At 35.7% G+C, this 16640-nt stretch overlaps 1 protein-coding gene across 1 annotated transcript in view; it reads left to right on the top strand.

Annotated features, from left to right (window-relative positions):
- GABRB1 (gamma-aminobutyric acid type A receptor subunit beta1) overlaps positions 1-16640 on the top strand; it is a 366840-nt gene that overhangs the window by 123764 nt on the left and 226436 nt on the right. Inside the window, exon 4 of the mRNA XM_033106608.1 lies at positions 15328-15548. Coding sequence (XP_032962499.1) covers positions 15328-15548 — 221 coding nt within the window. The remainder of the gene's footprint in view (positions 1-15327; positions 15549-16640) is intronic.

Raw genomic sequence — 16640 nt, 5'->3', positions numbered from 1 at the left:
ACAGACCATTTCTTCTACACTGCCAAAGAAATTCCTAGAGTTTGATTCTCTCTCTCTTTCTCTCTCTCTCTTTCTCATTACATGGCATAATGTTGCCAAGGTCCTTCTGTGCAGCAATGTCTGCCAAATCACTTTTTAGCCGTATCCAATCACAGACCAACAGAAGTTTGAGCAGATGCTCGGTGAGTTTCAGCCACTGGAGACGGACAGTGTGGCTACTTATGTAGCTCTTTGATTCTGTAAACTGGACTTTAAGGTTCATGTTTTTTATAAACTTGAATTTAGTTTAGTATTTAGAAAATGATGGTACCAATGGAGCAGCCTACTTTTTTATTTTTATTTAATTTAGCAAGTAATCATACTCATGTTAACCTCTAGAGAATGGCATCATACTAGGCAAAAGATGCATTAAAACACCAGTATTTGTGATCTATCTATCTTTTTATCTCTCTCTCTCTCTCTCTCATCTATCAAAAAATTTATTGCAGCATTGGTTTTAGTTGTAAAAATTTAGAAACAACTTCAATGACCATTAATAGAATTATGATTAATTTCCCCATATATAATACTGTGTAGCCATTAAATGGAATGAGTTATGTCTCTACCCATTGATTTGGAGGAAATTTTGTGCTGTGTCCTTAAGAAAAGAAAGATTCACAGAAGTGAATACAAGGTCTGACAATTAAGTTGCGGACTCATCCTAGAAAAAGTGCTACATACCTCATTGCTGAATATCACTATGGTCAATTTTGAAGTACTCCCCTTGGGAAGCTATGCACTGACACCAGTACCTAGCCCACTCTTCAAAGCAATTCTGGAACTCTTTTTCTGGAATGGCCATCAGAGCTGTCCTCATATTAAGTTTGATATCCTGAATGTCGTCAAAATGTCTTCCTTTCAATATTTCCTTTATCTTTGGATAAAGAAAGAAGTCACTAGGGGCCAGATCAGGTGAGTAGGGAGGGTGTTCCAATACAATTATTTGTTTATTGACTAAAAACTCCCTCACAGACAGTGCCATGTCAGCTGGTGCATTGTCGTGATACAAGAGCTATGAATTGTTGGGGAAAAGTTCAGGTCGTCAAATTTTTTCATGAAGACTTTTCAGCACTTCCAAATAGTAAACTTGGTTAACTGTTTGTCCAATTAGTATAAATTTGTAATGAATAATCCCTCTGATATCTAAAAAGTTAGCAACATCATTGCAACAAGTTTGTGAATTTAATTGTCAGACCTCAAACATGACAAAGTTTCTGTCTATATGTTTAGGTGTTTAGATAATTTATATATTTAGATAATTGTAAGAGCATGAGCAAACATATAAAATGTTGCCCATCAAGTTAGTGATTAGTTAGTGAAAGAAAATAGGATGGAAGAGAGGTTGATAAGCAATTAACAAATAAATGAGTAAATAAATAGTTGTGAAAAAAAGGGTAACAATGATCATGATATAAAATTAGTATATATAGAATAATCTTGTTTCTTTAAAAAACGTAGATAGAAAAGGTTATACCAAAATTTTAGGGCGTCAATATGATAAAGTTGACATTTGGGCATTACAATTTGCTACCCATTCTATTTGAGAGCTCCTCAGGGACTTCAAGACACTATTACCCCCAGTCTCTTTATAATAATAATTTCATGGAAATCTATCTTCTCCTTAGAAAGTCTTAAAATATGGTTCCTGACAGTGACCCAAGGATTTCTTCCTGGGAAGGTAAGTAAAAGCCCTAAGAGATATCAGAAATACTTGATTCGTGAGAGATGTATTACTTCATCCATAACAATCCCTCCTTTTCTACCCTATTAGTTTCAAGTTAAGAATTCCTAAGATCTCAATCTCCTCTATCAAAATAGTACCAGACCCAGAATCCTTGCTATTGACTGTTCCCGTTTAATCTTTATACACCTTACAAGGTCACAAATCACAAGAGAAAACTACCTTCCTGGACAATTTTTTTCATCTCTTCTAAGTAGGTGTGTTTTGATAGAATCTTGGTTTAATTCTGATTCTCATATCCTATGCCAGCTTAGCTCACTTTATAGGTTGGCTCTCTGGAGTTGCCATGCATACCATATGCTGGTTACCATTCTGGTCATATATTCAGTGCAACTTAGGATGGCCAGTGTAAATCAGCATATGCTAAATGTTTCACTAGATCTTACATGTATCTGATTTTATTTCTGCTCTTAGTTAGATATTGGGGAAAGTGGAAACATTAATTTCTATAAACCTCTAGAAGTAAGGAACTTTGAATAAAACCTAGTGTGTCATATATAATTAATTATGTTGTTTTAAGTGTCAGTGAAGTTTCTGAATCATCCTCCTATGAATCAATCATCTGCCTAATATTTTATTGATAGTTTTGAATATTGACTAACTTGTAAATGAGCTCAAACGTTTCACTGAATAGAAATCCCTTTTTAAAGTTTTACTATAAATAGACTTATACTTCCAAAATGCTGGAACTCTCAATGAAATTTCTCTTGATATAATTCAAAATATGTCATTATTTTTTTTTGTAGAAAGTCATTATTCATTCATTCCTAAAGAGTAAGTTTACTTTAAACTCATGTTTTTATCATATCCCAGAAGTTTATCAATTTCCTATATTAGTGGGAATTACAGACTCATTAATCTTGAGGGGTTAGAGAATGGAAATTCGGATTATTAATTATTTCAGTTAACTGAAAGTCCCTATGTGTGTTATTTAAGGGTGAGCAATTTTTCAGAATTTAAGATGAGTTTGCACTAATATGCTTAGTATTTATATCTAGTGCCCCCAAACACACAGTATTACTTAATTCACATTCAGCTAACATATCTGAGCATCTGCTGTCCCCTGTGCACTGTCCTAGGGCCTAAAAACATAAACCTTTACCCTTGGGGAGCTCAAAATCTAGTGGGGCTCAGAAATAATTACAAAATAAGTATTACAGTCTTAGTAGAAGACTGCTGTGGGATCTCAAAGGAGTGAGTGACTATTCTAGAACCAAATTTCCCATGGGTTCTCTCCCCTTCTTTCCTTGTACTGTTTACGTGATGAGCTAATCCATTTCCAGGGCTCCATCTATTACTGTGACTCATGTAACTGTGTTTCTTCCTGAGCCCCATTCTGGCCCATAAGGACTTACTTGGCACCTAAGTGTGCAAATGTCACAGACACCCACAATACAAACTAGCTCAAAATGCATTAGTCACCATCAGCTCCAAATTTTCAATTCTTATTGTTGTCTATCTGCTCACTTAGGTTAGAAACCCGGTGGTCATACTTGATGCTACCTCCTCTCTAACCTCCTTTATCAAAAGGTCATCAAATTCTGCCTTAACTATTTCACACATGTTTCCTCTTCTCCACCTCCCCTTCAGTGTTGTGTTAATTCAACTCTGACTTATCTATTTGTTATGTTAATGCCAGAGCTTGTTAAACTGATATCCTCCTCCTACTCAATAATCTTGTCTCCTTGAGTAGGCAGCTGCCAATGAGAAAAGTGGAATCACTCTGAGTTCTCTGAGTATTTGAATTGGAGGGAATTATATTCAGGAATCTGGTTACACAGGTGATGGAAAAACTAAAAAGCCTGCCGAGGACAGTGGAACAGCTTGGAAATAAACAATGCTGAGTCTCACCCACTGGCTTATGAGTTTCTTGAGACATAGGAGGTTTCTTGAGACATAGGACTTTCTTGAGACATAGGAGGTTTCTTGAGACAAAATGTATTATTCATTTTTTTCCTCCTCAGCATCTGGCTTAATACAATTATTTTTTATTAAAGATTTTTATTAAAAATATAGCTAACATACAATATTATATGAGTTTCAGGCATACCCCATATTTATTCAACATTTATATATACATAAAGAAGTGTTCGCCATAACTCCAGTAACCATCTGACACAGTATCACGCTATCAAAATATTACTGACTATATTACCCAGGCTGTACGTCACATCCCCATGACTTATTTGTTTTATACCTGGACATTTGGGCCTCTTATTCCCTTTGAACTGCCCCCCCCAAAACTTTTTAAATTTCCAATTACAGTTGACATTCAGTTGAAATTCATTTTGTTCAGTTGAAATTCATTTTGTATTAATTTCAGGTGTACAGAATAGTGGTTAGATATTTATATAATTTAAGAAATGATCCCTCTGACTAGTCTAGTACCCACCTGGCACTACACATAGTTAGTACCATATTATTCACTATAACGCTGTGCTTTACCTTACACCCCCATGGCTACTAGGGATGCCAAAAAAATCTATACACATGACTTATATTCATCTTTTGTTATTGGTATATATTGAGTATTACAATTTTATACAGTTTTTTCCTTTCTTAAAATCTGCATACATATTTTTGGCACCCTTTGTATTTTGTAACTACCAATGTGTACTTCTTAATCCCTTCCCCTTTTTTCACCCATTCCCAACTCTCCCATCTGGCAACCATCAAAATGTTTTCTGTATCCATGTGTTTGTTTCTGTTTTATTTGTTTGTTTTGTTCTTTAGATTCTACATTTAAGCCAAATGACATTGCATCTGTCTTTCTTTGTCTGACATACTCCACTCAGCATAATACTCTCCAGGTTCATCCGTACTGCCGCAGATGGCAAGAACCAATTCCCTTCCATGGCCGAGCAATATTCCATTATATATATATATATATATATATATATATATATATATATATATATATATATATATATATATATACCAACCCCTCTTTATCCATTCCATTCATCCATTTATGGACACCCAGGCTGCTTCCACATCTTGGCTATTGTAAATAATGCTGCAATGAACATATGGATGCACATGTCCCCTTGAAGTAGCGTTTTGGGTTTCTTTGGATAAATACCCAGAAGTGGGATTACTGGGTCATTCTTTGTCTCTTGTTATACCTTTGTTTTAAAATATATTTTGCCTGGTATAAGTATTGCTACCCCACTTTTTTGTTTCCATTTCCATGAAATATCTTTTTCTATCCCTTTACTTTCCGTCTGTGTGTCTTTCAATCTGAAATGGGTCTCTTTTAGGCAGCATGTGTAAGGGTTTTGTTTTCTTATCCATTCAGCCCTCCTATGTCTTTTAATTGGCGCATTTAATTCATTTAAATTTAAAATAATTATTGATAGATATATAGCTATTTCTATTTCATTATAGTTTTGCTTTTTTTTTCCCATCTTAAAGAAGTCCGTCTAAAATTTCTTATAATACTGATTTGGTGGTCATGAACTCCTTTAGCTTTTGTGTGTGTGTGTGTGTGTGTGTGTGTGTGTGTGTCTGGGAAGCTCTTCATCTGTCGTTCCATTCTAAATGATAGCTTTGCCGGGCAGGGTAATCTTTGTTGTAGGTCCTAGCCTTTCATCACATCGAATATTTCCTACCTATCCCTTCTGGCCTGAACTCTATTTTGAAGACTATCTCTGGTGGGTTGCTTGCCTCCATTTCATTTAGTTCTTTTTCTGGATTTTTCCTGTTATTTCATTTGGGATGTATTTCTTTGTTTCTTCATTTTGACTGCCTCCTTGTGTTTGTTTCTATGTATTAGGTAGATCTGCTATGTCTCCCAGTCCTGGCCAGGTAGCCTTATGTAGTAGGTGACCTGTGGGGCCCTGGCATATTCTCCCTGGTCACCTGAACTGAGTGTTCCAGGAATGTCTCTTGTTGTGTTATAATTGTGTGTGCCCTCCTGTTATAATTGAGCCTTGATTTCTATTGGCACATCAGTGTGTGGGACTGAACGTCAGGCTCATTAACTGTGGGCTTTGGCCATGTTCACAGCTTATGGGCTGCTATGTGGGGGGCTTACCCCACTGAGTGGAATTTCCCCCGTCAGGCTCTGGTGCCTGTGGAGACCACCCTTTGTGTGTGCTGCTGGTAGGACTAAATGGGGAGTGCTCTGCTGTGGTCTGAAGCCAACCTTCACATGTGTTGTTTCTGGGGCCTCTTGTGAGGGGCTCTGGTGCAGACCAAGTTCACCCACTGCCTGTGACTGGCCAGGGACTACCTGGTAGCCGCTGAAAAAGCCTCATGAGGTATGAAAATTGGGTGATGCAGGGTCTCAGGGAGTCACTAGATTGACAAAAGTTGTGGTCACCAGGTTAATGTCGATTCTGGTTTGGTGCCAGTACTGAACCTGGAGTGACTCAGCAAGTCTCAGAGCACACCCAGGCCAGGTGCCGCCTGCCTGGGGCCCCTTTACTCCCATAGTTTTCCAAGAAAGAGTGCAATGTGAGTGGGGCTGGCTGCTCGTGAGAAAGCGCCTCAGGTGTTGAGGGAATTGGGTGGGACAGGGTCTCAGTGAGGCAGCAGCCAGGAGCAGCAGAGATCACCAGACCAATTAGATGCAAATTTGGCCGTAAGCGTAGGGGGCGGGCTCAACACATTAAAGATGGTGCCTTCCTGCCAGTTGCATGGGAGGAGAACCTCACACAGGGAAATTGGCGACTGTCCCCCAGCCTTCACCCCGAAGCCACACAGCTCAGTCAGCTCCCCATATGCCTCCAACAACCCGAGTCACCGTCCCTCTGCCGGAGCCCCAAGATGAGTGCCTGCGAGCAAGTGAGTCTGTGCATGGGCCCTTTAAGAGGATGTTTCGGTTTCCTACAGGCTTCTGTCTCACCTGGATGGTCAGAATCCCTACTGTTTTTCACAGTCAGATGTTATGGGGGCTCTTTCTTGGCACCGGTAGTCTGGGCTGGGGATCCTATTTTGAAGTGTGGAGGGCTGGGGTCCCATGCTCCTCCTCTGGGGGGAAACTCCACAGCTGAGATATCCCTGCTGATTCTCAAACACCACACAGAGGTTTGTGGCTTGTTCTGCAACTCTGCCGCTCCTACCAGTCTCGGCATGGCTTCTTCTTTATAATTTCAGTTATAGGACTTCTGTTCAGCCAGACTTCAGATGGTTCTCCAGGTTGGTTGTTCTATAATTTAGTTGTAATTTTAATGTGTTCACAGAAGGACACAGGCACAGTGTTTATCTAGTACACCATCTTGGGTCTCCTCCTTAATGAAATTCTTTAAATATAGTAAACAATCATTAAATGTTGACAAAACGAAGTAGTCATTCCAATAGCCTAAGATCTTTTTGACTCAGAAGTTTCCAGAAAACTGTTTCTGCTTCAGGTCCAACATTTCAATGTATTTCAGTATGGAAAAAAACTCTAATTATTTGAGAACCTGATGATTTAGATTGTAGGGTATAAGAATTTTTTTTAGCTGTTCATATAATTTATTTCTGCCTTTAGAAGCTACTTGAACCTGATTCTGAATGTACAGTTTCCCCAGCAATGGATTGCTGATGTACTGCTGACCATACGATGGATCTAATTCACGATAAGCCACTTGAGTCAAATACTAATTCAATTTCTACCAGTTCCCAGTAGCTTTCTAGGAGTTGTTGTTGTTTTTGTTGTTGTTTCTCAAAAGGCAGATATTTCTCTGTTACAGAAGGCATGGCATTGATCCAGATCCCTCGTTTCTCTTATCAGGTCTTGTCAGACTCCAGACATCATCCTTATCTTCTTTTTTTAAGTTTCGGGTGTAAAAAAACAACATAATCATTAGACATTTACATACCTCACAAAGTGATAACCCCAATAAGTCTATTACCCATCTGACATTGCCCAAGAAGATGTATGAGTAGAAATATTACTATACTTATTACAGTATTATTGACTATATTTCCTATGCTGTACTATATATCCCGTGACTACTTTTTTAAAATTGTAGTTGACGTTCAGTATTATTTTATATAGTTTCAGGTGCACCACATAGTAGTTAGAAATTTATATAATTTACAAAGTGATCCCCCCAATAATCTAATACCCATCTGATATCATATGTAGTTTTTACAATATTATTGAGTATATTCCCCATGACTCTTTTGTAACTACAAATTCGTACTTCTTAATTCCTTCTGTTTTTCACCCAGCCATCCAACTCCCATCCCATCTAGTAACCATCAGTTTGTTGTCTGTATCTGAGCCTCTTTCTGTTTTGTTTGTTCATTTATTTTGTTCTTTAGATTCCACATATAAGTGAGACCATATGGTATTTGTCTTTCTCAGTCTGACTCATTTCACTTAGCATAATACACTCTAATTCTATCCATGTTGTTTTTTAAAAAAGGTAAGATTTCATTCTTTTTATGGCAGCATAATATTCCATTGTATATATGTACCATGTCTTCTTGATGGGCATTTCAGTAGTTTCCATATCTTTGCTATTGTAAATAGTGCTGCAGTGATCTAGGGAGTGCCTATAGCTTTTGTAATAGTGTTTTGGATTTCTTTGAATGAATACACAGGAGTGGAATTGCTGAGTCCTACCTTAGTTCTATTTTTAATTTTATGAGGAAACCTCCATACTATCTTCCATAGCAGCTGCGCCAATTTGCAATCCCACTAACAGTACACAAGGGTTCCCTTTTCTCCACTTCCTCACCAACACTTGTTTTTTGATTTATTGATGATGGCTATTCTGACAGGTGTGAGGTGATATCTCACTGTGGTTTTTATTTACATTTTTCTGATGATTAGTGATGTTGTGCATCTTTTCATTAGTCTATTGGCCATCTGTATGTCCTCTTTGGAGAAATGTCTATTCAGGTCCTCTGCCTATTTTTCAATTGGGTTGTTTGTGTTTTTGGTGTTGAGTTGTATGAGTTTTTTTTTTTTTTTTTTTAATAAATTTTGGGTATTAACCCCTTATCAGATCTATCATTGGCAAATATCTTCTCTCATTCAGTAAGATGTCTTTTTGTTTTGTTGATGGTTTCCTTTGTTGTGCAAAAACTTTTTAGTTTAATGTAGTCCCATTTGTTTATTTTTTTCTTTTGTTTCCCTTGCCCGAGAAGATGTATGTGTAGAAATATTACTAATGGTAATATCTGAGAGTTTACTGCCTATGTTTTCTTCCAGGAGATTTATGCTTTGGGGGTCCTACGTTTAAGTCTTTAATAGGATATAAGAAATTTAAACTGTCACTGTATAAAACAAATTTCATCACATCTATTTTAAGCAATTGGATTTATTGCATAAAAATATTTTTATGTTTTTTTTAAAAAAATGAATCTTTACAGCTTCTAAAGTAGATACTAAATTATAAGTGCTGAATTCTTATTTTGGTGTAGTCTTAATTTCATCTAGTGAGATTCTCATGCAGTTCATTACTTTGCAATACAAGTACATACTTCAGTTGTTATGTCAATGTCATATATGTTTCCTATATCGCCATGTGCTCAGGTGATTTCCTCAGAGTATTCTCATTTGTATATAGGCCCATTACTCTCATAACTCTCAGTGTTTTTGTTCACCCACAAGGTTGATTAATTTCAAAATTGTTCAGAACACAACACGAGACTGACAAAAAAATCGGACTACACAGATGGATAAACCAAATGGGGCTATTTAGGATGAGACAAAAGTTAAAAAAAAAAAAATCATGTTCTCTGAGGCATAGCATGAGGTTACAGTTGGTGGGAAAAAAAATCAATAATGAATAAGAACACAGGCTTTGGTAACAATGAAAATGCCTGTATTTTAAAGATATTCTAACAAAACATGGCTAAGGAGTAAGCACAATACATACATACAGTATCAATAGTTAATGTAATACTAGGTAAAATGCAAGATTAGAAATTAACAGCACATCTTAGAGAAACCGTGATGAATTTCTGATGCAGAACATACTTAATGGTGACACTGATATATAAAACATTTATTTAAACAGGAAGATCTATTAGAAACAGGTGTTGTGTGTGTGGTTCATTTCAATTACAACTTAAATTGGTTTATTTATCAGGCCATTTTTTACTAAACTTTGTTTTCATGGGATGCAAGTTGTGTGGGTTTTGTTTGTTTTGCTTTGCCCTAGGATTATAAGAGCTACTATTAGTCTACAGGTTACTTCTCTTGGTAATTGTCATTATGTTTGGCAGAGAATTGTCTTGATAGAAGTAAATATGTTTTTCTTCTTTCTCTTTATTCTCTTGGTTAGTAAACAAAACAAAAAGTGCCTCTCCCCCTTTCTTTTTTCAGTCATTTAACATCTGTGGGTCTCAGATTTCTCATAATACCTCTTTTAAAAAAAAAGGGAAATGGGCCAAGTGATTGGTTTTCCTGGGTTTCCTTAATATGTATAACTATTGCTTAATGAGATTCTGATATGGATGTTGATCATCATTAATATAGCTCTTTCTGGTTGGAAAAAATAAAGATGGAATCAACTTAGCATGAGGAAAGTAGAGACAGGAAGGCTCATAGAGGGTGAAGTGTTAAACATGTCCAGACAGAGCTCACAAGAAATAGAAATAGGATGTAGAAAGTCTTCATGAACTCGGTAGCTCATTCTCTAACAATGTCAGGCTCCATCTATGGCTATTTTCTATTACTTTCTCCATTTTCTTTCTTTCTCTACAGGTTATCTTCCTCTTTTTATTCCTAGTCTCTCTCTCGCAACCTCATAATAGCAGTGCGATCTTAGTTCTATGTCATGACCTTTGCACTTGGTCCCACATCTCCTGTCTCAGATATTTTATCCAACACAAATTTCTGGGATCACACTATCATTGGTCCATCTCATCTTTCTGAACCAGACACAGATTTACATCCTGCTTGAGGAACAGCTGCTCTTAAATCAGATATCTACTCTCCATTCTCTAGGTGGGAGGGGGGCAGGATCATGTGATATAGAATTTAGCCATGCTGAATCAGCAGGGGCTGCAGGCAGGGAAGTGGTAAGCAACGATGCACAGCTCTACTACAATCAGCCTTTGGGGAAATTAGCCTTAGCTTTGGCGAGAGCAGGTCTCACATTCAACTACACTGGCATAAATATTTTATAGGAAAGAGGGATTTGTATTTGGGACCCTTTAGAATGTATATTCAGATTCATAAAAGACAAAATACAAATGTGTACAAGAGCCCTGGTTCTTTAAAAATAATTTATATATATATATATATATAAATGTATATATATATAAATTTATATATATTTATATATATATAAATTTATATACATATAATATATATAAATTTATATATATATATACTGTTTTGAGAACAGTGTGAAAAGGAGGGATTGCTTATATGATCCTTCTGAGTAGATACAATATTACAAGATGTTAAAGCAATATTTTGTCGCTTCACTCACAAATTAGTCTGAAATGTGCTGATTGTGGAGGCAGCTAATAAGGGACTCAGTTTTCCAGCCCACTATGAAGTCTTCTTAGAATTCATTCTGGTAAAATGCATACCTCAATCTATTTGCCTAAAACACATCTCTTTTTCACTATTCTGATGCTAGATACTTAATGGATTTTTTATCAAATGATTTCTTAAGGTACAGTTGCAAATTACAAACCATTTAATGCTACCATTCACAAAGTTTTGATGACTACAGTAAGATCTCAGGGTAAACATGTTAACATACATATTTTTTCATCATAAACAATGACAAAAGATTCTGACATTTTTTTTACTGATACTGAAAAGGAAGAGATTTTCTCTAAGGCAGGGTTTCTTAACTGTGGCACTATTGATAGTTTGAGCCAGACAGTTCTATGCTATGGGGGCTGTACGGTTGGGTGCACTGTGTGGGGAGTATCCCTGACCTTCTCGTACAGATGCCAGTAGCACACACCATTACTCCCAGGTGAAACAACCAAAAGGGTCTCCAGACATTGCTAAATGTCCTCTGTGGGGCAAAATCACCCTGAGTTTAAAAGTACTATCTAAAACAAATGTTATCTTTTTTCTTCAAAAGAATGACTTTCATTTATTATAAATATGTTCTTATTTCTTTAAACATTTTTAGATTTAAAAAGTATGTCCTCTTGGAGTTCAATTTGCTATTGTCTGTCGCTTTTCCTCAATGAATCAAATGCTCTCATGCTTGAATTAGCCTGACCAATTTCATTAGCAATCTCACACTCGTTAATCCCGTTAATTTGCCTCCGTGTCAAAGAATTCCCTATGGCCTATAGTTTCTAAATATGTTGCACTTCTTATCAAGGAATACCTTGCACACTTGAGAAAGCTGGTTGAACGCTTGTAAATATACTTAGAAGAAACATGATTTTAGTGTTTTGGGCCAAAGTATTAATACCTTTGATTTCTTTTAAAAATGTTTTTCATCCTCCCTGAAGTGCTTGCACTTTGGAGTAATGAAGAATTAATAGAAAATCTGTTGTATGGTAGAACAAAATACAACAGTTTTAAGCCTTTTATTACCATCTAAAAATAGGATATAACAAAATGATGTCATAGGCTTTATTACTATATTTAGATGTCGTCCAAGTTTATATTAAGGTGCAAATCGAATAATTTATTTAAAAAACAGTAACAGTCTCTCAGACATGCATATCATACATTTTCATACCAATTCGGCCTACCTTACAAGCTTTGGGGAACAAAATGTGACAATAGATATAGAGAGCTATGAAAGCCACAGAGCCCAAAGCACTCTCCAGGAGAGGCTCTTGTCTCGCTCGTGGTAGAATGTGGATAGTACAAAAAGGCGAGATTGCTGTGTTTTAGGTCTTTTCGTAATGTTCATCCTTATTACCACAATTTTCATTATCTTCAAAAAGTTGTTATTAATGTTATCAACCTCTTATGTCTATATTTCCATTTATCATAGAATCAGATCCTAGATTAGAATAATAACCCTAGAAATGCATAAAAAAAAGTTCTGAAGGGTACTTGTCCCACATCACTCCCAAATGTAACATGTTAGCATACATAAATTTTCACTGAATTATTTCTTATTGCAAATAGGGTGAGTTAATGCTTTAATTTAGAACCATGATGTGAGTTTTAGTGAATATTTATTGAAATCAGTGAGCATTTTTAGATTTCTGTGTAAAGCAAAGATCTTACTACATGTGTATAGTTTTTTCTCTACAAGAAACAAAAATTTCCAGAGACAGAAAAAATCTACACACACACACACATACACACACACACACAAACACACAAAATCTATGCAAAGATGATTCATGCTTACATTATTTTCTCCTTTTCACTCTCTATTGTTTATTTATCACAAACTCATATTTTAATTATAGCATTTATTATTAAAGTATTATTTTGCCATCATAATCCTTGACACTTCACAATAATAAGTTTTTCCTCATCATACATTAAAACTTGTTTGAGGAGAATGTGGAATAAGGATTTCACCCCATGGTCTCATTGGGAGAAAATCCTCCATTATTCTGGAAGTTAATCGATATTCAGTGTAAGTGTTGAAACATGTATTCTTTTGCTGATTGTACTGATCCCTATGGCAAAATTTACAGTAACATGTCTTTGGCTAGTTATTAATTTTCTTACGTTGGCTGAATTACAAACAAGAACCCAACACCAAAACTTACAACTGATCACAGACAATTGCTTATTTTCATGGTCAAAGAGGTCCTTCTGCCAACTAGTGCTTTCCTGAACATCTCTTTTTTAAAAAATACTTGCGAAAATGAATATGTACACTCCAAGTAATTTGGAAGTATGATACAAATCTTTAAAATAGCAATGAACAATTTTGAAGATAACTTTTTAATTTAGAAGACAATTTTGTTTAACACTCTACAGTTTCTAAAGTACCTTCACCATAATTTTCCCAAGTAGAACTCACAATAAGCCAGTAAAATGCTATTATTTTCATTTTAGAAATGAGGCATCTGAGATACAAGGAGTTAAGTTAGTTGCTCATGGTTATGTAGCTCTATGTGTAGTAGATCTTGGAATCAAGGTTATTATGGAATCTAAGGGACAGAATCTGTCCAATTTATTTTCCTTCAAAAAAGTATGAGATTAAGACTTGAAGAGGATACGAGTGAAAATGGTAGCAACTGAGAGTTGTGTATAACCCTGTGACCTCTTTTCTTGTTGTTAAATGAAGGTAAGGTGGAAGGAGGTTTTAGACCTTCAAAAGGAACATTGCATGATTAATAGCAAAGAACAAATGTCCTTGTCACTGAACAAGAAAGAATGGCTTTGAATTAATGCAAGATGGTCTCTGAGTAAACAACGTAAGAATTCTTGAATATAGTGGTTAAAGGACACTGAAACTCATTATGCAGAATAAACATGCTGTGTTACCTTTTAGGATTTTTCATAAATGCATAGATATCCATATAGGGATCTAGATAAAGTACAGTTTGCCCACATGTAAGGCACGATCTGGGTCAATGTTTCTCAACTAGTGGGATGTGCAGTACATACCACTATGTACAATGACAGTGCACAGTGTGCAGGAGTTATGCAGTGTTTTATTACCTGCTGCTAAAGTATTCACAGAGTTACTATTGACAGATAAATATCCTTTAAAAGAAAAAGTGAGCCTTCCTTTTTTATTATATGGGGACCCACATCTTAAAGACTTTATGCTTTCATGGCTACCATTTACTTTTAATGAACAGTTACACTAAGTATTAATAGAGTTTTAAAAAAACAACTAAAGCACTTATAATAATTCTTCTATAAGATTGATCCATTTTTCGAGCCCACATCTTTCTATCTCTCACTGCCAGGGCAAACATGGGCAGAAAGAAAAGTGCAAAGGGATGTCTTTAGTGTAACCTTTTACAGAAAGTAAGGAAACAAACTCAAGTACAAACCGAACTCTGACCTCACACCAATTCCTGAAACACAGCACAAGTGAGGTAAGAGAGGACTTGATGAACACTTTCCTCACCAAAGTCAGTTCTCAGGCCAAATAAATATTTCCATCCAAATGTGAAACTACCATTCAGGACTGATAGATAAGTTGTTATTTACTAGAAACATTCAGATAATGATAATTGATAATCTTTATAAGTCTTTATAAGTCTATTTATAAATCTTTATAAATAGCAGTATTCATTCAAAAGACATTTGCAGTTTGTAAAACATCCTCTCCATTTTTAGTTATTATTTAGCAAATATTTCCTCCAAAATATATAGTACTGTAAACATAATATCCAGTGGTTGATTTTTGTGAATATGGATCTTTTGATATAATTTCTTTTTATGACCTTCCCCATGATATCAACACTTTAACTTCAAACATTAAAATTCAGTTAAATGGATTTGCCCTATATGAGTGGAAATGCTTGTGCATGCATTCAATTATTGTTTTAGTACTTGTAACTTATTAGTTGCCCTATACTTGGAGGTGCAAATTTCAATATATTCAAATGTAATCTCTTAGGGGAAAGCAGGATGCTGGGTCTCCAAGCTTCCATAGTACCACATGCTATCACATTCTTAACAAAAGGCCTCAGATAATGATAATGATGATAGTAAAATTCTTCTTTTGGTTTCCTTTGTTTCACAGGATTATACACTTACCATGTATTTCCAGCAGTCTTGGAAAGACAAAAGGCTTTCTTATTCTGGAATTCCTCTGAACCTCACGCTAGACAACAGGGTAGCTGACCAACTCTGGGTACCTGACACCTACTTTCTGAATGACAAGAAATCATTTGTGCATGGGGTTACAGTGAAAAATCGAATGATCCGGCTGCATCCTGATGGAACAGTTCTCTATGGACTGCGGTAAGTGTCTTTGTGTTGCATGTTTTACTGTTATTTTTGTTGTTGTTATGTTTTGGTTTTCCTTTTGGAAATGGGCAAAGGTGAGAAAAGCAAGTAGGAGGATGTATAGATGCTTTCCTCTGTACAATGAAATTAAACGAAAGTCCAGAAAATCTCTTTTGGAACCATTTGATCTAAATCTAGGCAACTTTATCCATCAAAGGTAAGTGAATTATTTGCCCCGATCTTCAAATAATAAACAGTAATAAGAAAGTGTTTCTTTGCCAGACAGATTTCACATCTAAGTTATTGTAGAAGTTATATATTTTTTTTAACCAATTGCTTGAGTATCTCAGAGACACCCAGGCTGAATCAAAAGGGGTTCTAGGTATTCAGTATAACTAGTTAATTATGAAAGGAAATTGGGAAACAATGTTTTGAAGAAGCAGGAAAATATTTTTTGGTGACTTTGAGAAGATCCACAGTATTTTTATTCCCTCAAATCTCTATTTTAGCTTTTATATTTAGATATATGATTGATATTGAATTAATTTTTGTGAGGTAGGGGTGGGGGTTCAATTTTTCCTATATGGCTATCCAGTTCCAGCACCGCTTATTGAAAAGCGTTTTCTTGTCCCATTGGATTGTTTTGATGCCTTTGACAGAATAAGTGGAGGTCTATTTCCAGGCTCTATTCTGTCCCATTGTTTTATTGTCCATCTTTAGGCAGCATCACAATATTTTAATTGCCATAACTATATGCTAACTCATGAAGTCGAGTATTATAAGAAAGTCCTACAACTTTGTACTTATTGTTTAAGATTGCTTTGGATACTCTAGGTCATTGTATCTATCTATAACTTTTAGCATCATCTTGTCAATTTCTACCCAAAAAATGTTGCTGGGATTATAATTGAGATTGCATCTATAGATCAGTTTGGGGAGAACTGACATTTTAAAATTATCAAGTCTTCTAATCCAGGAACATGCTATATCTACATTTAGTTTGGTTATCTTTAATTTATATTGGCAATGTTATGCACCAGAACGGGTTTTGTTTTACTTCTTTATTTTGTTAAGAATTAAGTATAAAAGAGGTATCATACACATATA

Source organism: Rhinolophus ferrumequinum, chromosome 5 (genome assembly GCF_004115265.2).
Source record: "Rhinolophus ferrumequinum isolate MPI-CBG mRhiFer1 chromosome 5, mRhiFer1_v1.p, whole genome shotgun sequence".
NCBI lineage: Eukaryota > Metazoa > Chordata > Mammalia > Chiroptera > Rhinolophidae > Rhinolophus > Rhinolophus ferrumequinum.
The sequence above is the reverse complement of the archived record's forward strand: the minus strand, read 5'-3'. Positions and strand labels throughout refer to the sequence as shown.